Below are 25,744 nucleotides of genomic sequence, written 5' to 3'. Positions count from 1 at the left end.
TACAAGCTAACAGGCATCCAACAAAATTGAAAGTTGAAGTTTCAAAGCAAAATCACATGAATAGGTCAGCTCTGAAATTGCCCAAGAATGCTAGTCTAAGATTTTGTGTTGAAAGAGTGAATAATTTGTCCAAAAAGAAAAAAAAATAAAAAAAATAAAAAATAAAAAAAGCAAACAAACAAACAAAAAAGAAACAAAACAAAAACAGAAGATACCACACCATGGTCTTATATGCTTCCCCAGCTATCTGGTATTGGTCATCATTGGGTACAAAAAGACGGATTTAGATTGGTATTTTGACTTTAAATTGCTGGTATGCTCTGTTTCGCTTTTTTTCATGGGAACTACATTGCACTGTTTTCAAGCCATATGTTGTAAAAGAGATAGTCAACTCCAGCTGTTGCTCAGCTCCTTCAAAATGCCATCACCAGACAATTTCATTTCCACCAGACAAGTTTAGATACACATCGCCTTTTCTTCCAAAACAGAATCTGGTTCTGCTCTGCTTTCCCAGTTTCAAAAACCAGGCATTTTTACTTCAAGTATTCAAAACCAACTGCAATTTAGGAAAAGTGTCTTTTCTTTTTTAATGGGAATTTTTAGGAGAAGTGCATAGAAGTACCAGTTTTCCAGTATTTTCTATTAAGAGACTGCTGAGGAAAGCAAACTGTATTTGGCAGAAGCTGTTGTGGAAGACAAGTTCAGAGCCTGATGATGGGCAGAGAAAACTATCCCTGACACTACTCCAAGCAATGATGAGAGATCATTGTCTTCAGCTGCACCCATTCTTCTTCTAACTCCTTCCCAAAGCATAATTTTTTAAGGACATTCAAACAAGCTGCCTCACATACAATACAGAGATTGTTTCCAAGCAGTTGCTTGGTGCAAAACTACTAGGTTGCATTGCAATATTCATAGCTCATCTGCAAAAGAACTTTTAAACCTTAAATATATAACTATACACACATCATTCATTTGCAATATAGCATTTTGCAAATACATAAGGTAGTGCAACCCATCTCCTGTGCTCTATAATGTGTCTAGAGCAAGATCTTCATAGTTTTTGACAATGAAGATCTTATACAAATACGTAACTGGAAAGGGTATCTGGATAGACAAGTAGAATAAACAATAGAATAAACTCCAGATAACATGCAAAACAGAAGCCAAAAATGTGCTGAGGTAAAACAACTGAATGAAACAATGGGTCAAAATAATATATATATATATGTATGTATATTATTGAGGTGTCCCCTTTTCCCAAAAAGGGTAGGGAGCAGCAATAAATTGGATTATTATTTTTTTTTGTCAGTTTAATAAGATAGACAAGAAATATACACATATTTGAGCATCTCCATAACATCTTCAGAATCCCATACATCAAGACAAGATAAAGATACTGCACAATAGTACAAAGAATCATTTAGGCTGGCAAAGACCTATATCAACTCCAACTACTAACCTAGCACTGCAAAGTCTGTCTACCACTAAACCATGTCCCTAAGCACCACATCAACATGTCTTTTAAATACCTCCAGAGATGGTGACACAACCACTTTTCTGGGCAGCCTGTTCCAATGCTTCACAACCCTTTCAGTGAAGACATTTTTCATAATATCCAACCCAACCTCCCCTTGTGCAACTTGAGGCCATTTCCTCTTGTCCTATTGCTTGTTGCTTGGGAGAAGAGACCAACTTCCATCTTGCTACAACCTCCTTTGAGCTAGTTGTAGAGAGTCATAAGTTTCCCTGAGCCTCCTTGTCTCTAGGCTAAATAACCCCATTTGCCTCAGCTGCACCTCATAAGACTTGTTCTCTAGACCCTTCACCAGCTTCATAGCGCTTCTCTGGACATGCTCCAGGGCCTCAACATCTTTCTTGTACTGAGAGGCCCAAAGCTGAACACAGTACTTGAGGTGTAGCCTCACCAGAGCTGAGTACTGAGGGACAAACACCTCCTTAGTCCTGCTGGCCACACTATTTCTGATACACGCCAGGATACCATTGGCCTTCTTCACCACCTGAGCACACTGATGACTCATATTCAGCTGGCTATTGATCAAAACCCCCACATCCTTTTCCATGAGACAGCCTTCCAGCAACTTTTCCCCCCAGCCTATAGTGTTTAATGGGGTGGTTGTGCTCCAGGTGCAGGACCCGGCACTTAACCATATTGAACCCCATACAGTTGGCCTTGACCCATTGGTCCAGCCTATCCATAACCCTCTGCAGAGTCCTCCTGCCCTCATGCAGATCAATACTTGGGCCTCGTTTGGTGTCATCTGAAAACTTACTGAGGGTGCACTTGATCCCCTTGTACAGATCACTGATAAAGATATTGAAGAGAACTGGCCCCAGTATTGAGTCCTGGGGGTCTAGCTGGTCACTAGTGACCAGCTGCCAAATGGATTTAACACCATTCACCACAACTCTTTGGGCCTAGCCACCCAGCCAGTTTTTTACCCAATAAAGCATACGCCCATTCAAGCTATGAGCAGGCAAAGGTTCTGCAGACCAATGATAAAATGCAAGGGAAAAGGACAAAACTGCAACAGGGGATGTTCATAATGTACATAAGGAAAATTTTCTTTACCATGAGGGCTATCAAACACTGTAACAGACTTCCAAGAGAGGTGGTTGATGCCCTGTGCCTGTCAGTGTTCAAGAGGCATTGGGATAATGCCCTCATTAATATACTTTAATTTCTGTTTAGCGTAGAATTGATCAGGCTATTGGACTAGATGATCTTTGAAGGTCCCTTCCAACTGAACAATTCTATTTTCATTACTGTGCTACAAGGGCAGCACAAAACATATATATGTTATTTATCTCAGTTTTGTCTTATGTGCATATTTATCTCAATTTTCTATTATGTGCAATGAATTAATCAGGTAGCACATAATTTTAGTGTGAACCTCTAATTCAGCAAGGCATTTAATCATTAGAAATCTCACTAGCTTCAGTGAGCGAGATGTCCTTTAGTTTGAACAAGGGATGCAAGTCCTCTGCTGAGTCAGTTCCTGATGAAGAGTGAAGAGCAGATGTTCTCCTACCCACAGAGCTTCCTTGGACTGTAGCACTTAATTATGAATGCACCTTCCTTACTTCAAGCCTGTAACAGTTCCTAGAGATGCTATTTTAGTAGATTATTAGACAGTGAATCACCTCTTACCATTCTTGCATTCTTTTCTCAAGTTCTGGAAGTAAGAATTTACTGTGGAATGCATTTATTGATGATATATTAGAAAAGATTTTGTTAATCACTTCAGCTGGAAAGGAACCTTTGTTGGCTTCTTCAAGGAGTCTGGAATAAAATACCTGCAATATAGAAGAAGAACCCAAAACCTATTAGCCTTTTATCACTGGATGAAGACTCATCCACCCTCTTCTACACCAATGAGGGCAAGAACAATATTTCAATAAAATAGGGAGGTAATTACAAAAGTAATTTATCATCTTTCATTATCTAAAAATTATTATCTTTCCCTCATCAAAAGTTAAAAGCTACTCCTCCACTTACACCTTTTTTTTTTTTTTTTTTTTTTTATTTTGAAAGAGAAAAAGAGCTGCAGGCTGAACAGACATAAGGAAAGCCAAACCAAGGTAGAACCATTTTGGTAGGAGTCCAAGCATTCTAGACATTTTAAGAGTTAGATCTCAGGTTTCCCGGTCCTCCAGTTGTGTTGTTCACTCTCATTTTCTCTCCAGTGAGCATGATGGCTGATTACCATTAGCTCAACCACCTATATGCCCCATCCCTGGAGGTGTTCAAGACCAGGTTAGATGAGGCCCTGAGCAACCTGATCTAGTGGGTAGCATCCCTGTCTATTGCAGGGGGATTGGAACGAGATGCTCTCTAAGGTTTCTTCCAACTGAAAGCCATTCTATGATTATATGTATGCTGTAGCCCCTTATACTTTTAAAAATTGACATTGACTGGAAGACTGCATATTCCCCAAATACCATTTATAGTGCATAACGCAAAACTGCAGTTCTGATTGGGCTATTTAATACTACAGTAGTCTCTTAAAAATAATAGTAATAAAATCTCCCCATCACTGGGCTATATCTGATTAGACATAGCTACGAACTGACTAGAGACATGCAGCTGTTAATATGCACACCACATGAACCAGTGTTTACAGGAACGTATGGTCCATGTCTCTCTCCCACAGATGAACAGGAACAGACTGCATCTGCCTGGAAAGGGCTTCAGAAGCTTAGGTATGAGTTTTTGGGGAAATAAAGTCTGAAGACAGAAATTTTGATAATCCCAGCAGAGACAGATAAACTGTCTTAAAAGAAAGACAAAAAAGCCATATGCTTTCACTTATACTTCAAAATAGACTCACTTTGCTCTATCTCTAGTAGGACAATTAGAGAATTTGACAAAATTCTTTTGGAAACTATAAATGTTACTTACTTTTTAACTCTATTTAGAAGCATAACGACATCTCCCAGACTTCCACATTTAGAAACACCAGTTTGATTCTACAGAGCACAAGAACTCAACCCATCCTTTGCACAAAGAGGAATTTTTGTTCATTTTAACAGAGTTTGGTCTAAATGTTTAATAGAAAAGTAGGGCATATACAGTTTTTGATGGGCATCTTCCTATGTTCTTCAGCACTGAAGAGAAATGCTGTTCACACAGCTCAAACCTGAAAGATTTAGTAATTTGCTAGTGGGCAAACAATATCGGTTTTATAAAATGATACTCTTTCCTGTCCAATAGCAACCAAGAAATGAATGAGGACAACATTATTCATCTCCTTTGTTGGATTTGCTAATACGGATTTTGCAAATCTACTGCTTATGTTGAAGTCCACATGCACACACAAGATACTGCATTAATAGCCACAAAATTCTAAAGTGTTTTTTAAAAACACAGTGTTCTTAAATTAGAAAAAATGACAAAGTTATGCAGCAACCACAGATGACTGACTGGAAAGGTCAGCAAAATATAAAAAGCATATCACCTCCTTTATGTAATATGCACACACACACACAGCCATTCGAGTGAATTAAAGGCAAGAAAATAAAAACAATTTAAAGAGAAACATACCTGATCTAGGAGGTCAAGTCGGCTAACATAGGCTTTTTCTGTTTGCAGAAGTTCACTAGCAATTTTGTGACGTTTCTGTTCATCTGTCTCCTGAGGGAGAAGAGAAGAGCCCTTAGAATACTGCAGAAAACAGAACAATACTTAAAAAAATATATTCAAAAGCATATGTGATTACCTATGATTACCTCAGAGTCTACAAAGCATCTGAAAACCAAGTTTCACATTTTGTAATAATCACCTTATTTTGGTAGATACAAGCTTTCTACCAGTTTAACCAACAAATACAAAAGTAAGAGGAGGATTAAAAAAAAATAACCAAACAGCTCAAGAGCGAAAGTCAAGGCCTAAATTATTTAGTATTTCTCAGTTTTCACAGGGATCTTTGCCAAAGCCCAAACTCCCTACTGAAAAGCTCAGCTCACATCCTGGTAATCAAGTACCACCAACCTTTCAGCACTGGAAGAACTCATTTGCAGAGTAAAATGTAACAGATGGAATTAGTTGGTGTTCTCCCCCGCCCCCATTTGGAAAGTTATTTGAACTGACTGTTCTGCATACCAGAACTGTTGAAAAATACCATGCAAAATGTTTTATGTTCATCGATACACTCATTGCTGATGCATTGCTGGCTGCAATTAGAGTGCTACCTCATTAGCCCTTTACACAAGCCATTTTTACTTCTCGAGGAAAGTTTTCACTTTAAAGTTTTTCATTCCACAAAACATACTTTTGATTCTTCTGCTAAATATAAGCTAAACCGTTTGTTCAAATTTCAATGTTAAATTTAGTATGTTAGAATACAAAATTCTGAGTTGTTTAAAAACAACGGAAGTGCACCCTTCTAAAATACTAATACGTTAGGAAAATGCCTCATGCTCACAAGTGTCAAATTCAACTAAATGACTTTTCCACTACAAGATTTTCTTCTAGATTTAGGAGTCATGCTGAGAAGTGTTAGTGTTTAATGACATTTGAATCTATCTGAATATATGTAAGTGGCAGTGTCTGTCCCAACAGAGCTTACAGGACAGTGGGAATTTTCTAGACAAATTGCAGAAATCCTTAAAAATAAATAAGTAAAGAGATCTTGAAACAGTTATTTCTGATTTCAAACTGCATAATGCTTTCTGCAAGATAAACATTTGCAAGTACATTTATTTATCAAGGTTGTTCGCAGAATAGTAAGTAATGAAGTACAGAACTTCCATGTAAAGGACAACAGTCATTTTTTTTCACCTTTCAGTATTCAGCAAGTATTCCAGATCTGAACTCATTTCAACTCTGATCTTCAGAGTTAACAGCCTCATTGCTACATAGCAAGCTCCCTCCCTAAATACAGGCTTTCAATAGTGACTTCAAAGCTGTTCATTAAATGTTTCAATCCACATAGCAACCACGGTAACCTACAGAACAGCATTTTAAGTGCTGTCAAGAGACATTGCAGAGAGCTAAAGGATTTGCAGTTACAGCTCCAACATGCTGTTTAGTGCAGTCATTTGCAAGGAATTATACACGTGGACTTGCTTGAGGCACAAAACCATGGAGGCTACTGGCTTCTCTGAAAGTATGTATGTTTCATGTTTTTGTTTGTTTGATTGACTAATCATTATTTTTTTCTAGAACCCACTGTCTCCCTGAAGCACTGCTACAGAATCGATTTACAGTTCTCAGAAGATTACATGAACTAATTAGGTGAGGGAAAAATCATGCATAGCAGACTCAAAATATATACAAAACAAGCAGTTCAGAAAAAGCATTCAAATCCTCACCCCTGAGCCAGGGCAAATCCCTCTTACCCCTCAGCTTCTCCATCCTCTCAGTACCTCCCTCACACATCGTCATAATTCTTGAACCTTGGTGTCCTTTCTACAGTCACTACCTGACTCAGGAATCTTCTGTGTGATAAAACACACACCACGGGTGAGTTCTCCTTTAATCGCAGTGGCATGTTCTTATTCTAGCATAAGAACATCTACCTACAGGGTTAGATCTGTGCAAGAACAACAGAAAACTGTATTGCTAGTTTTCTTTAAAGGAAGTCTTTAGATTCCCACTGCAACATCTCAATATTTGTCCACATTTTAGAAGAACTCCCAACTGTGTTTTCTTTTGCTAGCTCCATCCCCCTCTCTTCTCATACTCCCACTTCCATGCCTTTTCAGCATCCTATCTAAAGAAAAGCACCTGATTTCCATGAGGTCAACTACAGCTTCCTTCCTGTTGGAAACAACAGGTTACAGGCTGTTTTGCTAGTAGTGGCATCCATTTCCTGTTGAATTTTTTTTTTTTTTTGATGGAATTGTCCTGAATGCAGGGGGTGAAACAGGTCCAGTTGCATAGGTCTCACGTTTTACAATTGATAAAAAGACTCATCATTGTGCCAAGTAGAAGTGATGTGTGAAGCCCCTGCTGCACCTCTGCCCCCAGCTTGGGCACCCACCTGCTGCTTGGAGTGGGTACAACTATGGGCTCATGGCAGGCAGAGCAGAAGAGGCACAGGCTTTGCAGACCTGCATGGGGCTATTCTGAATAGCAAAGTAAGCCTTGCAACATTATTTGGAAATAAATACTGAGTAATATTTTGTGACAGTGAGAATGACATAGCTGCTAGTTACTGTAGCAATACCATGTAGAAATAAATGGGGAAAAAAATATTCAAACAACCAAAAATGGTTAGTGATTTACAGAGAATCTTCAGCTAGAGGCTGGATTTGAGCTGTTGATCAAAATATCAGAAGTGTAAGGTAACACTAAGTTCCTGAGATCTACTGTAAAGCAGAATGCAACCATATCAAAAATGCCAAGGCATTTTTTTAAACACTTAATTTCAAAGAAAGCATTACTCTTTTCCAAATTAAAGGATAAAGTTGAGTAAAACTTTACTGTTTCTGCTGTTGGTTGCAGATGAACTGAACTCTCAGTTCAATTTGTCCTCCAAAAACTAACCTTTGAAAATTGCAAATTAGACAATTTTGTGACATACATGTATCTTTAAACTGACCTTTCTAATGACCTGAAACAGATTTTTCTGGTTGAATAAGTTATTAGCTAAAAGTATTTTAAAAGTATTAATTTCAAGCAAACCATACTTTCCATTCTATCCAAACACCTGAGAAAGTTCATGCAGGCAGGACTGCAAATCTGTATCTCTAGATAGGATTTTTAAATTAAATATTTCACCTGGGCTTAACTGCCTATTCTTTAGTACAAATTGTGCATCCATAGAATTACTGCATTACTATGGATGCTTAAGACATTAAAATTTTGGATGCCCCATCCCTGGAAGTGTTCAAGGACAGACTGCATGAAGCTTTGAGCAACCTGGTCTAGTGGAAGGTGTCCCTGCCCATGGCAGTGGTGTTGGAACTAGATGATCTTTAAGGTCCCTTCCAACCCATTCTACACAAGCAAGTAATTTCTACCTAAATTGAACTCTGAAATTAAGATGAGGTAGGAAAAATGCTGCTGAGATACAAACTCTTTCCATCTTGTGTGAAACCTCCACAGATTGCACTAATTTAAAGCAGACTTCATACCATCTCGCAAGTACCATCTCCCATCAAGAAAACTATACCTACCAACATGATAATGATGCAGTCTATGATTCACTCCTATCTCAGCATAGCCCTTACCCCACAGACTTTGCAGTAATATATTGAGAAACACAGATATGGTGAGAGATGTAAAATACAAGCAAAACTCATTCAATCTACATCATGTGATTTTGATTGTTTGATTTAAATACTGAATTTGGTCTAAAGTAACAAAGTAGGTTTTTCCTTTCCTAAAACCATCTGTGTCATGGCTGGTTCTTGATCTGAATCTTTGTTCTGTGAGTATTGGGAAAATAAATGTAAATCTTCATGAGAATTTAAGATTTCATTTAATCTCTTGAGTTAGTTTCTGAAATGAAGTTAAACACTAAATTTCACATGAGCTATTGAATATTACCACCACATTGTGACACTGTGACAGTGTGACACTGTGAGTTTCTTGAATAGTAACCAAGATAAGCAGCGAAGATCCTACAAACCCTAAAAAGGCAATTCTTCAAGAGGATTTACACATACTTATATTGGGTACTGAAGATACACATCTTTGTTCCTGATCTACTGCTGCTAAAGAACATAAAATGTAGAACCAGGATTTTACTTTCTTACTCAAGAACTGCAACAGTTATACATTCCTTGGCAGAAAGTTAACATAGCACAAAAGTTTCATCCTATTTAAATCAATCCTTCACCTTACCTTTAGAAACACATGACCTCCACCAGGTTTTGCATCTGAAACACCAGAGTGCCCAACATGGCCATTAAAAGGAGCTATCAAGTAAATACTTGAATAAAGATATGGCATGCATGCAGCCAATATCCCCATTCCCTACCAAATCTCACAACAAATACAGAAGCATTTGTCTTCTTGCCTGCAGTTAACTCCGGTAGCAGATTTCTCACAAGATGTTATTCAGGAAGCTAATTGATTGGGATGTTCTTGTACTAGTCAGCCTCCGCATTTTAGAAAAAAACTAATTTTATGACAGAAGGTGCTTCTGCTGCAAGGCAGGAAACTTAACTTTCAATCGTCTTTTTCCTTGTGGTATTTGTGGTTTGTGACTTTCAGACTAATACTGTAAATAGCAGAAATAATACATACTGTAGTCTGCTCATTTGTGGAAAAAGTCCCAGATCATTGCCAAATTTAGTTAGTTTCACCTAAACTTTTCCAGAACCTGAAAGAATTTGACTTTAGTCAGACCTACAGTGATGAGGAGGTGGGCTGGAAAATATAAGAGCACCATTACTTCTAAATAAGCTTTCTTTTCCAGGTCTAAAAACCAGATTCTGCTTCGGTTTTGTACCATTCCCCAGTTTAATTCACCCTTTCCAGCAGTGGACTACCAATCATAGAATATCCCAAGTTGGAAGTGACTATAAGGATCATCAAGTCCAATTCTTGGCCCCACACAGCACCACACAAAAAATCAGACCATATGTCTGTTGTCCAAACGCTTCTTGAATCTTTTCCTAACCCCCAGCCTGACCCTCCCCTGTCCCAGCTCCATGCCGTTCCCTCGGGTCCTGTCGCTGTCCCCAGAGAGCAGAGCTCAGCGCCTGCCCCTCCGCTCCCCTCGTGCTGCAGGCCGCCATGAGGACTCCCCTCAGCCTGCTCTGCTCAGGACTGAGCAAACCAAGGTACCTCAGCTGATACTCATACACCTTGCCCTCCAGACCCCTCACCATCTTTGTAGTTCTCCACTGGACACACAGTTTTATGTCCTTATAAACTGTAGTGTCCCGTACTGCAAATAGTACTCAAGGTGAAGCTGCACCAGCCTTCCCTGAATTAGGAAGTACAGCATATAGGAGACAAGATACTTCACATAGCTACCAAAATAAGTATCAGATGCATAATTTAAAATTTGTCTATGACCTGCATGCATCTGCTCCTATTTGCTTTCACTCAATTGTACCTACACTCATGCTTGGTTAATTAAAAAGAACAGAAAGCTGCTGTTACTCAGCAAAGCACAACTTCAACTCAACTGCATCCCAGTTTTAAGAACTTTTACTGACAATAGGGGTGCTTAGTAAAATCTACAAACTGCCTAAATGCTCTTGTTGCTTTCCAACACCTACCAGGACACAGTAAGAGCTTAGAGCTCTATCAGACCTCTCTTGTTCCTCAGCACCCTCCCCTCCTATACTCCAGATGGCATGGCAGGAGCCACTTCAAACTCAATTTCATTTCAATCTATAGATTCTATTACCCTAATCTAAATTAGCATTTTATTTTGTAAAGTATGGCCCTCAGATCAATCTATGGTAGATATGCTTCTTAACATCATTAAAGAGGATGTTCTTGTACCACAAGCATACTGGTATCTCAGAAAGTGCTGTTATCCAATTCATTTTTATAGATCCAGTTCACCACTGATGCTGTCTTAAGAGTTATCCTGCATGGGCTTGTTCTGTATTTTTTTTTTGTTTGTTTTACCCTCCTAATATCTACAAACAGTACATCTAGTAACAGCCTCACACTTGGGCTCTTGGTCAATACAGGCCAGATAACTTTTGTTGGCCACCCAGCAGGTCAAAGAAACTTTAATGAGATTGCTCCCAAACACATTTTTTCCAACCATTTTCTCAGTTCCTTCCTGGATATGACAACGTAAATGCTTCCCATCTCTGCCTTTTCCTGAAAAATCCTGCCAGCACCTTACTGCACAACTTGGATTCAAGCTTAGCATTGCCCATGGAGCATTCAGCACTTTATTGGCACAAAGAAGGGAAGCAGGCATTACCGATCATAAGACAGAAACATAATGAAAGGTGTGGCTTGTTAAAGACACCCCATATCACTATCAGACTTACATTTACATGAAAATTATTTTTTAATCATTAGTAGCAAAAACAAATTGCCCAAACAAAACACAAAACCAAACAAAAAAAAACCAACCCACATACTAGCACCTTCTTGGCATGACCCTGTAATACATGTAAATTTGTGTCCCATTTTTCCTAGATACAGAATTTATCCTCAGAGGGTACATTGTTAAGGTACACAGGTCACATAGGTTAGGTACATAGGGTCCTTAGTTAACGTAATTCAAGGGCTTGGAGAGATGCTGCTATTCTGTAAATGAAAACAGCAAAATAGTTGTATAAGAAGTTCATGGAGCAGATCCTCCTGGAAACTATGTTAATGCACATGGAAAAGAGACAGATGACTGGTGACAGCCAGCATGGCTTCACTAAGATCACATTGTGCCTGATAAATTTGGTGGCCTTCTACAACAGGGGTACAGCATTAGGGGTTAATGGAAGAGCTACTGATATCATCCACCTCAAATTGTACAAAGCATTTGACATTGTCTCATACAACATTCTTGTCTCTAAAATAGAGAGGTATGGATTTGACAAATGGACAACTCAGCGGTTAAGGAATTGTTTGGATGGTCACATTCAAAGAGTTGCTGTCAATGACTTGATGTCCAGGTGGAGACCAGCAATAAGTGGTGCCTCTCAGGGGTCTGTATTGGGACTGTATTATTAAACATATCTGTCAGCAACACGGATAGTGGGATTGAGCGCGCCCTCAGAAAGTTTGTGGATGACACCAAGCTGAGTGGTGTAGTAGACACCAAACAAGGCAGGGATGCTGTCCAGAGGGATCTGGACAGGCTTGAGAGTTCAACAAGGCCAAGTGCAAGGTCTTCCACTTGGGTCAGTTTGGCAACCCCAAATATGAACACAGGCTGGGGGATGGCTGATTGAGAGCAGTCCTACAGAGAAGGACTTGGGGGTAGTAGTGGCTGAAAACCTGAATATGAGATGGTAATGTGTGCTTGCAGCTCAGAAACCCAATTGTTTCCTGGACTGCATTGAAAGAAGTGTGGCCAGCAGGTCAAGAGAGGTAATTCACCCCATCTGCTCTGCTGACCTGAGACCCCACCTGGAGCAGGGTGGGGCCTCCAACATAGAAAAGACAGCATAGTATGCTCCAGCATAAGAAAGACAGGGATCTGTTGGAGTGAGTCCACAGGAGGGCCATGAGAATGATCTGGAACACCACTCCTATGAAGACAGGCTGAAAGAGATGAGGCTGTTCAGCCTGAAGGAGAGAAGGCTCCAGAAGAACCTGATAGCAGCCTTGAGTACTTAAAGGAGGCTTACAGAAGAGAGAGAGAGGGATGCTTTATCAGGAATTGTAGTGATAGAACAACAGGTAATGGTTTTAAACTAAAAGAGGGTACGTTTAGATTAGATATTAGGAAGAAATTCTTTACTATGAGGATGGTGAGGCCCTGAAGCAGGTTGCCCAGAGAATCTATGGCTGCCCCATCCCTGGAGGTGCTCAAGGCCAGGCTGGATGGGGCTTTGGGCAGCCTGGTCTGGTGGGAGGTGCCCCTGTTCATGGCAGGGGTTCAGAACTAGATGATCTTTAAGTTTCCTTCAAACCCAAATCATTGTCCAAAGCTATGTAATCCTGCATTACCAGCTCCACAATCATCCTGAAGTTTTGTAGTTGGCTGACGCAGGTGTACATCTGACAACCAGGGAACAGCTTTAGCAGTGCTCAGCAACACAAAATGGGATGTTCAGCTAGCTGTTCTCCCCTTTAGTTCTGTTGAGAAGACCAGGGCTCAGAAGGTGCCAGCCCAGATCCTCTGCAGTGACTCACACAGAGCAAAGATTGACTGAAATTATTGATGATGCTCATTGGCCATGAATGCTTCAGTACAAGAAGCCAAACTGCATAATCAAACATTTAAAAGGGGAAATTTCACAAATTTTCTCAGCAATTAATTTTTCTAAGACAGATTTTCTTCCACCCACTTACTTTCCTTAATAATTTAAAATCTTCCTTAAGAGGAAGCTCAAATTCATCATGTTCTATAGTTCTTGCTAACAAAGCACATATTTAGTATTCTCTGAATCTCTTGTCTATCTGGTAGCTAGCAGACTGCCACTGCCTTTCTAGCTTTGACATCTACATCTAAGTTAAGGATCCATTCGGCAGTTCTTCCTGAAGCCCTGTTTTGCTTCAGTTTAATACACATGAAATTTTATTTTGTATATGCCACTAACTCCTTTCACAGTTAGTGCTAAACACGTACACATATTTCAGTGTCACTTTTTTTTTTTTTTTCCAAACCCTCAATTACCTAACTTGGGGGGAAGAGGTGGGAAGAAGAGGGAATGTAAAAATAAAATTTTCCTTTCCCCTCCCCCCCCCCCCCCTTTAACCTCTTTAAACACATTTGAAATATCAGTATCCTTTTGGTAGCACAGCCTCTGCTCTAGCATTTGTGTCATTTTACAGGTTAACATAAAATTACCAACACCAAGAAAATTTTGCCAAATTACAATTTTTGGATAGATTGTTTCAGAAGCAATTGCCACTGGACAGTCAAACTTTCAGCTCTCTTTTTGTAGTTTAAGACATTTTACTGATTACTTTTAAACACTTTTTTTTTTTTTAATAATGAGGAAACAGTAATAAATTTTCAGGTTTTTAGAGGAAAAATAACTAGAAGATTTTCAGCTTTCTGACCTGCCCTAGGAAGCTTACTTTTATGAACAGAAGTCTAGAGAAAACGCACAGAGCAGCGATATCGCAAGAAAGAAACAACTTCTCTCTTTACCTTTGTTTCTGTAGGTCGATCTTGTTTGCTGATTTCCTCATTTGGTTCTTCCTCCATGTTAGTATTAACTTCTGGAGTTTCATTGTCAGATGGGAGCAGTGTATCACTGCTTGAAGTCCTGTAGCAGCTGTTAAGTATCTGTCCTTCACAGGAAGTTGTAGTTTCTAATGACTCTCTGGACGTACTTACTCTTTCGCCATTTATTAAGCTGCTGTTGATTGAATTATCTGGAACTGGGGTGGACACAGCAGAGCCGTGGTCAGGTATCCTCCTGTCCTCACGTTCCATCTGGTCTTGTGCTAGTACTCCATTGGCTGTGTGTGTCTGTGCAACCTGAGTTTTGTTGGTATTACTGTTTCCCTGTTTTTGTAGCAGTTGATGGGAGGGGAATTTTGGCTGAGGTGATGGTGTTGATCCATATCTTCCTTGAGATTTAGAGATGTTGAGAACAGAGGAATCTTTCTTCAAATCACTAGGACTGAATGGGCTACGACACCAGACAAGCAAAACATAGATGAGAGAAAAGTTAAACATGGTATTACAAAAGAAAAAAATAATTAAACAACTATTAAGGGAAGTAGGACAGTTAGACCATATAAACTGTTCCTCCAAAATCATTTCTTCCTATATTAACGTTAGGAAGTTCACACAACCAAGACTTGAATAGCATTTTTCCATTAAAGCATAACACACACCTTTTAGTGAAAACCTGGAGTCTATATTGATTGACTACACCCTCATCTCTCTTGTATCTCTGTTTTTAAAACGGAAGGCAGTATCATTAGTTACATGCAACAGATAAGGAAACTGAGGCACTGATACAGGATGCAGCCTGCCCCAAGTGTCCTAGATTACTGGCAGAAAAAGGGAAAGAATCTTGGTCTCCCAAGTACCAGTCCAATTCCTAAAGAAACACAGAACCTGTTCTCTATTTGCTTTTCAAGAATGCACAAAAAACCATCCAAGAACATTTAGCATCCCTTTCGTTAATTCAACATATTGCAAGCAGAGCTGTAAGTTCCTATCCCATTTCTTCTTCCAGTTTCCTTATTTAGTAATACTGCACCTCTTCTGAAGTTCTTTTCTCTCCATATTTTAGCTCAGCTTTAAACATATCTTGACCCTTTTTCATACTTTTCACTATCTCTCTGTTAGATTTTTCAGATTTATAATTTTAGGCTAATAAAAATGTTAGCCCATTCTGTAAAAAGGTTTGGCTTAATTAAAGAAAAAGGGAAAGGAATAAATCATTGGAAACAAAAATAAAATTACACAGTTTGATTTTAAGTACATTTATCAAACCATATTCAACCTGAAGAAACAACATGACTGCTCTGTAACATATTGCTCCCAGAATGGACTATTAATCTTCCAGAAAGATAACTGGTTATAAACTCTATGTTTACTCCTTATTTATAGGACAGTTTATACAAATACTTATGAACTTCTGTACAAGTAGCTTGAAAAATATCTTACACTATCTTCATTTTCTTCCATCATATATATAACAAAAGAACTAAATAATTTCTCATTTAGTTGTACAAAAAATATTCTATTTTTTTTTAAAAAAGCACTCCCAAAATGCTGTGAAACTTAGCTATAATTCATTTACCTTTTTCCATTGCATGCATACAGTAAAGTGGCTTAATTAACTTTCTCTCATGCCTGTATGTTTATGAACTGTACAGACTAATGAAAATATGTTATAATAATCGACAATCAGTTTGTCATTCATGAACATGCTACCTAGTCATTTGAAGACCAGTAATTACTAGTGAAGTTGACCTTCATGGAAGACACATTCTCTGAGCAGAGCACGTTTTCAAAACATGCACTCCTTCCCCAGTCACAGCAGGGCATTCCAGAATTATTAATAACTCCACTGAGTTATTAAAAAGATTTGGATAATTCTCTGAAGGAAGACTGGGAAACAAAGTGATAACAGGACTGGAGCCCTGAACCAGTCATAAAATTCACAGGACCTCTAGTGCTGCACTAGTTTCTTTTTCCCACCTTTTGGCGATTGTCATGACAACAGCACAATTAAGCCTGTGGCTAATGATGGAAGTTTCTTGCAGACAAAGCTCTAAAGTGTTTTTTATTCCACTAAACAAACCTCCTTTTGTAATGCTCAGCTGCTTCTGCATAAAGGATTAAATTTCCCCTATCTTGAGGAGGCATCCTTTCAATGAAAATTTTAATACTCTGGCTCCTTACAACATGATCTGTCGTACATCATGAATTCAGCCCTCTAGGGGCCATTCCTTCAAAACATCAATATCCTGAGGAAACAGAAGAAAGCAATATCTCAAACTTGTAACACTCCACTGTTACTGGACCATTTCCTGAACTGTTCCTCTGTCATGGGATTTCTGGAAAGTCACTTTCTTTGTACAGAGTAGATATATTTGGAACTTCTGTTTCAGAGCTTACGTTTGTCATATGCATCCAATTAAAAGACACACAAATGGAACTATTCCATGAATGTAGAGCTCACTCTAGCTCTTGTTTTTCAAAGTTCCAAGTGTTTCCTGTGAAACACAGCATAAAAAGTAAGGAACCTCAAGATATTCCACTAAAATCACCAAGTACCACGAAGCAGTTTAGTGGATGCATGACATATTGATACAAGTAGCTCATATAGCATGCATCCACTAAAATGTTTGCTCTCCACATGAATGATCTGAAGAGGTTAAGTCAGCATAAATGGAAAATCAGGATTTCCAGTTTTTCTGTTTGTTTATAAAAGTGACTTTTTTTCCTATGAGAACAAGATCATTTAGGATTTCCTCCAAAGTTTCATTCTTAAAACAGCACTTATTTCAAATCACTGTTTTTTTCAGGATGTTTTTAAAAATGCTGAAAGAGGTGTGTGTGTGAGTGTTTGTCTGCTCACTTTAAAGAAAAATTAAGACTAGGGCATCATGAAGAAGCACAGACCTGTACAGATCATATATACAATTGGTCCACACCATTTCAAAGCATGCAGTTTTGCCATCAGCTCCTCTGGCAGGGATAGTTTTGAGCACCACCATACTATCAACATTATTTACACGTTACTTGAATGTTAAGCCAAACATGACAGAACTACAAAAGAATTAAAATTATACCACATACCTGCCTCCTTCAAAACGATGGATGAGATCTGACACTTTACTGGACTTTTCCTTTGTGACACTAGGAACAGGGGTAGGTGTCTCTTCCTCCATTCTTGGCTTCTGACTTGATAAAGCTTTATGCCTAGGGGTTTGGTATGTAACAGGTGATACCTTCTGCAGATGAATTGGCTTTGGAGGCACTGCAAACAACAGTAATGGTGATCAATCACTCAGGAGTTGTTTATTTGAATTTCCAGAACACATATGATATTTTTGCATAAGAATTTATCACAGTAATTAAAAAGAGAGTCTCTTCAATTTACCCAACCTTCAAGTTGTTTTATGAATACAGCAACTTCATACACTTATGTAGTGTGTGTATCAGACATCTTGTTACGTTTTGGCCAGGCCCAGAGTGGTGGCGCATGGACTTAAATCCAGCTGACTGAGTGGCATTCCCACAGGGTCAGTGTTTGGGTCCATCCTCTTTTATATCTTTATTGATGATTTGGATGAAGGAATTGAGTGCACCTTCGGTAAGTTTGCAGATGACACCAAGTCGGGGGGACGTGTCGATCCACTGGAGGGTAGGAATGCCCTGCAGAGGGACCTGGACAGATTGGATCGATGGGCAGAGGCTGATGGGATGAGGTTCAACATGGCTAAGTGCTGGCTCCTGCGCTTTGGCCACAACAACCCCATGCAATGCTAAAGGCTTCTGGCAGAGTGGCTCAAAAGCTGTGCAGAAGTAAGGGATCGGAAGGAGAGAGGGGGAGGTCAACGCTTGCCTGAACATGAACCAGCAGTGTACCCAGGTGCCAAAGGCAGCCAACAGCATCCTGGCTTGTATCAGGAACAGGGTAGCCAGCAGTACAAGGGAAGTCATTGTCCCTCTGTACTCTGCTCTGGTGAGGCCACACCTTGAGTACTATGTTCAGCTTTGGGCCCTCCTTTGGTACAAGGAGGACATCGAGGCTCTGGAGTATGTCCAGAGAAGGGCTTCAAAGCTGGTGAAGGACACAAGTCCTGTGAGGAGCGGCTGAAGGAACTGGGGTTGTTTAGTCAAGGGAAGAGGAGGCTCAGGGGAGACCTCCATTGCTCTCTGCAACTACCTGAAAGGAAGTTGTGGGGGGCTGGGGGTTGGCCTCTTCTTGCAGATAACTAGTGACAGGGCTAGAGGGAAGGGCCTCAAGTTGCACCTGGGAAGGTTCAGGCTGGAAATGAGGAGACATTTCTTCTCAGAAAGAGCAGTCAGACACTGAGACAGGTTGCCCAGGGTGGTGGTGGAGTCCCCGTCCCTGGGGGTGTTCAAGGAAAGGTTGGACATGGTGCTTAGGGACACGGTTTAGTGGGTGATAGCAGTGTTTGGGGGAGGTTGGACAAGACAATCTTGGAGGTTTTTTCCAACCTTAATGATTCTTTGATTTCTTGAGTGGAAGCCAAACCACACGCTACTTGCCAAGCTAAAAAGCTGCCCCATCCTCCCCCCCCTTTTTTCTCCTTCTCCTTTTTGGTGTTCTGCATTAAACACATATGCTGCCTCCATAAATACAGATTTTATTCTGAAAAGGAATTAATCATAGGATCTAGGCATGTTGTGGAACTCAAGAATCTCTTCCCAAGAGAGATTTAAACTGCTGCCCCTTAGCCATCGATGCTCTCATTCTTTACCTTCTCCCTCATTACTTCAAAGTTAATTGTCAGTGGAAAAGAGATTCATCTTCAGCTTCAAGCTTCCTTTAGTTAGTGAACCTTTGTCTATTTATACTGCTGAAAATTTGGCTCCCCAAAAATATTTTTCATTTTTCTAATTTTTTCCACAATCCCTACCAAAAGCTTTTATTAGATAGTTAATGATCAGCCAGTGTTTAATACGTCAGTGACTAGAAGGGAAGTCACCGCCTATGGCAGCAGACGCTCCTTGGGCTCAGCTGCTATGCACTTCGACTGAAGGCACTGCATGAAGGTGTGCCACAAAGCCTGGCCCTCCAGCAGGTACCTGGGACTTGCCAGGGAGCATGCACAAGGGAAAAGAGGTAAGAATGTGCATTGGCAAACACACACAACTTACACAACAGACAAATAAGCACTGCTAAGGGGTGCACAATAGATGGACGTGAGAAAGCCATGCTTGTCACATCCCTGATTCTAAAACAGCTTCCTGATTTACCCTGAAAAAACTGTGTGCCATAGGAATTCACTTCAATCCCACCAACCAGCACTTGGAAGTGGTGGCGAATAAAGTCTTGCAAATATACTATCACAGAATATGATAGATTTGAAAGGACATTTGATTTAGGATGACTTTCCACCTCCTACCTTAGATTAAATTTATAGAAGGTAACATTTTTCTGTGCATCTGATAACTAATTTGTACTTGAGAGAGATTGCAGTGATAATTGCAGTCTGAAAAGTACCATGAGGGACACTGTGAAGAAATGAAAGTACCACAAAAAGCTTAAGACTTCAATCAACTATAACTGGGGACAAATGAAATAGAGGAAGAAGAAAGGAAGTCCTTGTAGATCAGTTTATTTAACGTGTATGCGTGTACCTTTGGTTAAGCTTTGTTCCTATTTGATAAAACAAGCAAAAAAAGAAGTTTGTGAAAGGATGCAGTGCAGCAAAGACAACTGAAAATATTCTAATTTTCAAATAGTTACAACACAATCCTGAAACAAACAGAATATAAAATTGTGTAAATGCTTGAGTATATGTGCTAACTGAAGCCTTTCTTGTGGTGCTGTGTACATTTGCTCACCCGCAGCTGAAGTGCTGTGGAACAGTTTCTCCTACGCTCCGTCTTCCCAGGGAGCTCTGAGAATGCGTGGCAGAATTAGGCCAACGAGCATCACATAACTGTCAAAGCACTGAATAGGTTACTGCGCTGACAAAGGCAATGGAACAGCTGAAAAATGCGAGACAAGTGGGCTGGGAAAAAGCAGGCCACATAATTGAGCGTGGGCATTGCCATTTCCCTGGGGTAGGAGACGAAAGGGAAAGAGGATGTTGGGTGGGTTTACTGACCAGCACTCGGCTTTTTTTATAGAAAGGCTTCTTGGAACTCATTGTGTAGAGCCCACAGTCCTGTGAGTTTTCTTACTTAATAGACTCGTACATCAATTCTTTTGTACATCTCATAATAAGATAATATCCTCACAAGGATATATTAAAGCTACTAAACTTGAGGGAATTAGTGTCTACTAATAAAGCAGAAAGAATTAGTTGGAAGCTATTTTTGTAGGGGATCCATTGGGACAAAAATCAAATTCTAGGACATTCTGTGAAGGGATTGCACATTTTCGTAGCTATTATTAAGGAAAAAAAGGAAAGAAATACCAACATAATATTTCAGTAGGGTAAGCTTGAGGAATCTCTGGTCAAACTGGACAAAACCAGTATATCAAAAATTCCTGTGACGTCTTCAGAGGAGAACCACAAACCGAACAGACATACCAAATCCCCAGTGCGAGTTATTTTCTTCTTTATTTCCTATTACCATCTAACAGACAGCATTTCCCATAGTCAGTTGCTACTATTACTTTTAGAAATAGTGCAGTGGGGAAAGGACAGTCACAAGATCAATGAAAAGAAAAGCACAATAGTATAAAAAGCCCTGCAAACCTCCCTGTAAGGTCAACCTTATTAACAGGAATTATAGAAAGCAAATTCCATTAATTCTTCCCTCAATGTACTTCTGAAGTGTTTTGTTTTAATCAGATTATTTTTCAAAGTTCACACAGCAAGGATTTTAAAGAAAAGAAATGAGAAAAGACTGGCCTATTGTATTATACTGCATAATACAGAGCTCTGTCAAATCTATAAATACTCTTGTCTCTACACTGTAGAATTTTGAGCTTATTAGGAGATATGAACAGAATATTCTGCCTGAAAAAAAAAAAAAAAAAACCAACGAAAAAAAACAGTATACTCAGGTAGCTGCTACTGCATTGTGCTAACTGAAATATACAATCAGTGTTTAAATTGTAGTCCCTAGTTGTGCATTCAACTTGGTACAAGCATAAGGAGATGCGAGGTAATTTGAGACACCTACAGATGGCTCAATTGCTGCAATAACCTCTGCTGACAAGAAGGCATATTAAAGTCTATCACTTCTCTTAGAAAGCATGGTCATTCCCCCTCTATGCACTTAAATTATGCTGGTTAAAAATGCTGCCACGTTTTAATTCAATGAAAATATAAAAACAGTTCCTGTGGTAAGCAACCACAGTTCTCCTGGCTGAGTCATCTTCGTCTTTTTGTATGCTCCATCACCTTCATGAGGATCAAACGAGCACAGCTGGACAGATACTGAAGACTTACAGTAGCAAGAACAGTACAAAATAACCAGTAACCTAGACTCAGCAGGAGGATGAAGAATGTCAGCTCCTCTTTAGGATGTACATTTCCACATTTTCATATCGTGTCAGAACAAGTGTCTTTCAAAAACCTATGAAGAAATAAAACCAGTAACACTCAAGTGTGTTTTATTCATTTATATCCTTTCTGAAAATTAGGTTTGAAAACTAGCATTTTGTTTGCAAAAAGAGACATTGCTACAGGTTTTGGTTTCTTAAAGCACCATAGTTTGGAGAAGTCTATCTGGCTCTCAGTTTCAGTCCACTTCACCTTTAATTGTACAAGTTTCCTTTGCCAGAAAAAGTCTACACTGCACACCTTTAAGAGGTTTTTCAGCTTTTCTGGGCCCAGGCCACCAAATACCTTAAAAACCATGGACTAATTTATAATTAGCAGAGAAAAGAGACCAGGACTGACATGACACAGTAAATGCACTTCAGCTGACCAAGTGTTGAATGTTTGTGTCCATACCATTTCATAGTAGCACACACCAGGCCATCTTCTGGAGTAGCACATAATCTCCAACCCTAACAAAGATGCTTCTTTGGAATCAGCAGGAGATTCACAAGTACTCCTAAGTGCTCATTAGAAAAATCTAAATGAGCAACTGATGTGCAGTCCTCAACTGACAAGATCCTTCATTGCTTTGAGGAAGCGTTGACACTTAACAGATTTTCCTTGCTACAACAATACCGGCTGCTAGAGACAACAGTTTTAGTGTCCAATACTTCGTAATTGGGCATCACATAAAGTTCATAAAAGAGGTTCAAATAGCAGGGAATAGAAGAACCTAGGAAAAAAAAAAGCATCAATTTGTTCATGTGACTCCACATGCAGTCTGCTATCACTAGGTCCAGATCACTGCGCAAGTATTTGTAGGTGAAAGCAAATGTCGAGTTCTCTAACAATTTGCTTCATTTCTTGCACATCACATTTGCCCCAGAACTCATTAGTGTATTTTGCTATTTCCAGTGACTACCTCCAGTCTGGATTCACCCCTTTATCACAGAATGCACCATGCTGATGCAAAGGCAAAGCAAAGCACTGTGTTTCACAGCTGGTACACACTGTGACTGCTTTTCTCTGAGGCCAAGGCTTCCGCACTTAACTCCCTAACTGGCTTTCAGTCACCTTCTGCTTTCATTCCAAAGTTGCAGACTTTCATGAATCAACTTCTACTTAGCACAGAACTCTGACATATGAATTGCTAAATTGTTGATAGAAGGAATTACTGGGGAACAAAAATTGCTTTTTATTTATTTATTTATTTCCTACTATCAATGTATCAGACAGCTACTTTGTCTTCTCTTTGAAATGCCAGGGAAAAAAAAATAATTTGAAAGAATTTTATATTGGATTCTGTGCAGAAAAAGCGTTCACTTGCTCTAACTGTTGCTCTAAAGTACAAAGCAAAGCAGGTTCAGAGTCCACAGTTCATTTATTTCAAGTGCAAGATTTTGGACATTCTGCCTCTATATGAAAGTTAAGCTTATTAAAAATACCCATACCCCACTTATAATCCAACTTCAAAGTGTTCTTTCTCTCATTTTAATTGTATACATTTTTATAGGTTAGATGAAGGTCATTTCACAGTTAATTCATCAGCAACCAAACACAGCAGCATTTCGGTTCAGGTCTGTGATCTTACTTCCTTTCATTACAAAAGGACATTTAATATTTACAAGACTAGAACAACAATTTGGAAAAACATGTCCTGCTACAATAAAACTAAAATGACTTCATACCTGTACATTAATAGCTGCTCAAAAAACAAACAAACAAACAAAACTCAGTAACATTTAAACTAATAAACTAGATCAATTTAGTTTGCTTAAACAATTTGGTCTCCCAAATGCTGATCTCATTTATTCTATTTTGTTTTGCTTCAATTGAATTAAAAAAAAGCCCAAACAAAATACTCTGTAATTTTGATACGCAGCACACATTTAATAGGAACAGAGAGAGACATAGGCCCATGAATAGAGCATGCACAAAATACTATTTATGACAGTATTATTGTATAGAATCCCCACAGCTGTATTTCTTAGACTATGACATTACTCCTGGCTATGCCACTTTTTAGAGCAAGCAATTTTGGCATAAATGAAGTCATGGCTACAAAAGAGCAACAACAGCTATGTAATGCCTTGAATGAATGAGGTTCAATAATATCCAATGCCTAATTTATTTAACAGATGAAATTTATACCAAGTGGGCTTTGTTTTTGAAAAGTTTCAATCTTTTTATTCATTGCCCATTTCTCTTTTAAAATACTTTTATTGGGAAGAACATGTGGTCTCTTTCTAACTTAGCTTTGGAGAATGCTTTTCAGAGCCCTAGGAACTGGTGCAGAAAGACCACTCTGATAAGCAACGTTTACATATGACTGCCAGTATTGTTCACTGAACTAAAAATGTTTTATCAAAGGTTAAATAACAACAAACAACATAAAAAAAATATTTACTTTGCTCTCATTCTCCCTAAATAAACAAAGCTTTTCAAAAATTTCTTCCCCTCCTTAACTCTAACTACTTAACTACTACTTAACTACTGCAAAATTCTTCAAGATGCATTTTCCCATGGACTGATACACAGATTTTTTAAATCCACAACATGATGAGTCTACATGATTTTATTTTCTGTTCATAGTTTAGATGTGATCTAGTTTTCTCTAAATGACTCTAGCTTCTGCCATATCAACGCTCTCTTAGAATCCAATTCACTGAGCAAAATGATATCAGTCTTCAAAATTCACTTTTTTCCTTTTGAGATGAAGTTCCTACTGTACATCGCTACTAAAGGACATCAGTTCAGATTCTCTTTGAATTCAAGATTTCCAGAACATAGGGACTCTGTTATGATCAACCTCAGCAGAATCATCAACGTTACTGAGAAGACCACATAAAAATGGTTAGAGGTATAGATACGTAATTTCAACATGTAGGTTAGAAACCTCTTAATCTTCTAAAATTGAAAACGCTATTTATGGACAGGAAGAAGAGCAATCTACTACTCTGCAGGACATGCTGTACAGCTTTTACTGTGCAAGCACCGAGTTCCAATCTCTTTCCACATAATCCTACCTGAACTGAGCTCAGCTGAAATCTCAAAGGTCCTGAATTTCCTCCCAGCTGTGAAGTCAGTCTGCCAAACACTATCTCATTCAAAAATAGTATCACAACCTTCCAGCTCAAAAATGGTATTCCGTATGAAAAACAAGCCCTGACATCAGCTTAATATTAACAAGGGACCTGTACATGTTTTCTCATCTCTAACTACTAGCCACGTCTTGGGCACCAAAAAACTTTCACACTTGCTGCCTGGCAGTAAGAGCACAGCAAATTGCTAGATACTTGAGATGCAAGCACCATCTACCATTTTTTAAACCATGTTAGTAAGTCCAATCTTTCTTCTGAGAACCTTTTTCAGCAAAATATTACTTCATCAGAAACTACACATTCAAAGCATTTACAGAACATTTGTATTTCCATAGCAAGTTTTTACCCCATTATTTTATCTTCAAGAAGTACAATTCTTTCAAGGTGCTCTGTTTCTCTGAAAGTAAGATGAAGAACAAATTACCAGACTGAAGTATTTGATACTATTTACCTTGTGGCTTTGGATTTGAAGCTGAACGTGGGGACTGGTTGACTGGCACACTTCCATTTAATCCCTGAGCCGCTTCATTGCGTGCATTCTGCTCAATTAGCCTGGTTGTGGCACTCACTGGGCAAGATCTAGATGGTATTAAGGGCTTTGGACAGATGCTGCTGCCTGAAAAACAAATACGTTAAAAAAAACAAGAGTTAGAAACAGGATTAAACGCAAAGTAGAATGACTACAAACACACATTGGAAGTGCTAACACTTCTCCACGGAGAAAATTTGAATACCTGTCTTCACTCTGAAGAGTGTCTTATTGTAAAAATATGCTTTACCTTTCACTCAAACTTATTACTTCGCTTAAATTTTGAAGAGTTGCATGTGTTAAATATATATATATACACATGTCTATGTATGTATATATATATATATATATATATTTCCACCATGGATAGCCTAGTATCTCCTAGAGAAA

At 39.0% G+C, this 25,744-nt stretch overlaps 1 protein-coding gene across 16 annotated transcripts in view; it reads right to left on the bottom strand.

Annotated features, from left to right (window-relative positions):
- Positions 1-25,744, bottom strand: part of FGD4 (FYVE, RhoGEF and PH domain containing 4) — a 109,458-nt gene that overhangs the window by 15,651 nt on the left and 68,063 nt on the right. For all 16 annotated transcript variants that reach the window (XM_068662127.1, XM_068662175.1, XM_068662250.1 and 13 more), the window contains 5 exons: positions 25,277-25,441; positions 17,328-17,508; positions 14,211-14,697; positions 5,066-5,155; positions 3,173-3,318 (listed from right to left, as the gene is read on the bottom strand). In XM_068662127.1, the coding sequence (XP_068518228.1) occupies positions 3,173-3,318; positions 5,066-5,155; positions 14,211-14,697; positions 17,328-17,508; positions 25,277-25,441 (1,069 nt within the window). The remainder of the gene's footprint in view (positions 1-3,172; positions 3,319-5,065; positions 5,156-14,210; positions 14,698-17,327; positions 17,509-25,276; positions 25,442-25,744) is intronic.

This window comes from Anas acuta, chromosome 1 (genome assembly GCF_963932015.1).
Source record: "Anas acuta chromosome 1, bAnaAcu1.1, whole genome shotgun sequence".
NCBI classification, from domain to species: domain Eukaryota; kingdom Metazoa; phylum Chordata; class Aves; order Anseriformes; family Anatidae; genus Anas; species Anas acuta.
Note: the sequence above shows the minus strand (reverse complement) of the source record. Positions and strands in the feature narration are given on the sequence as shown.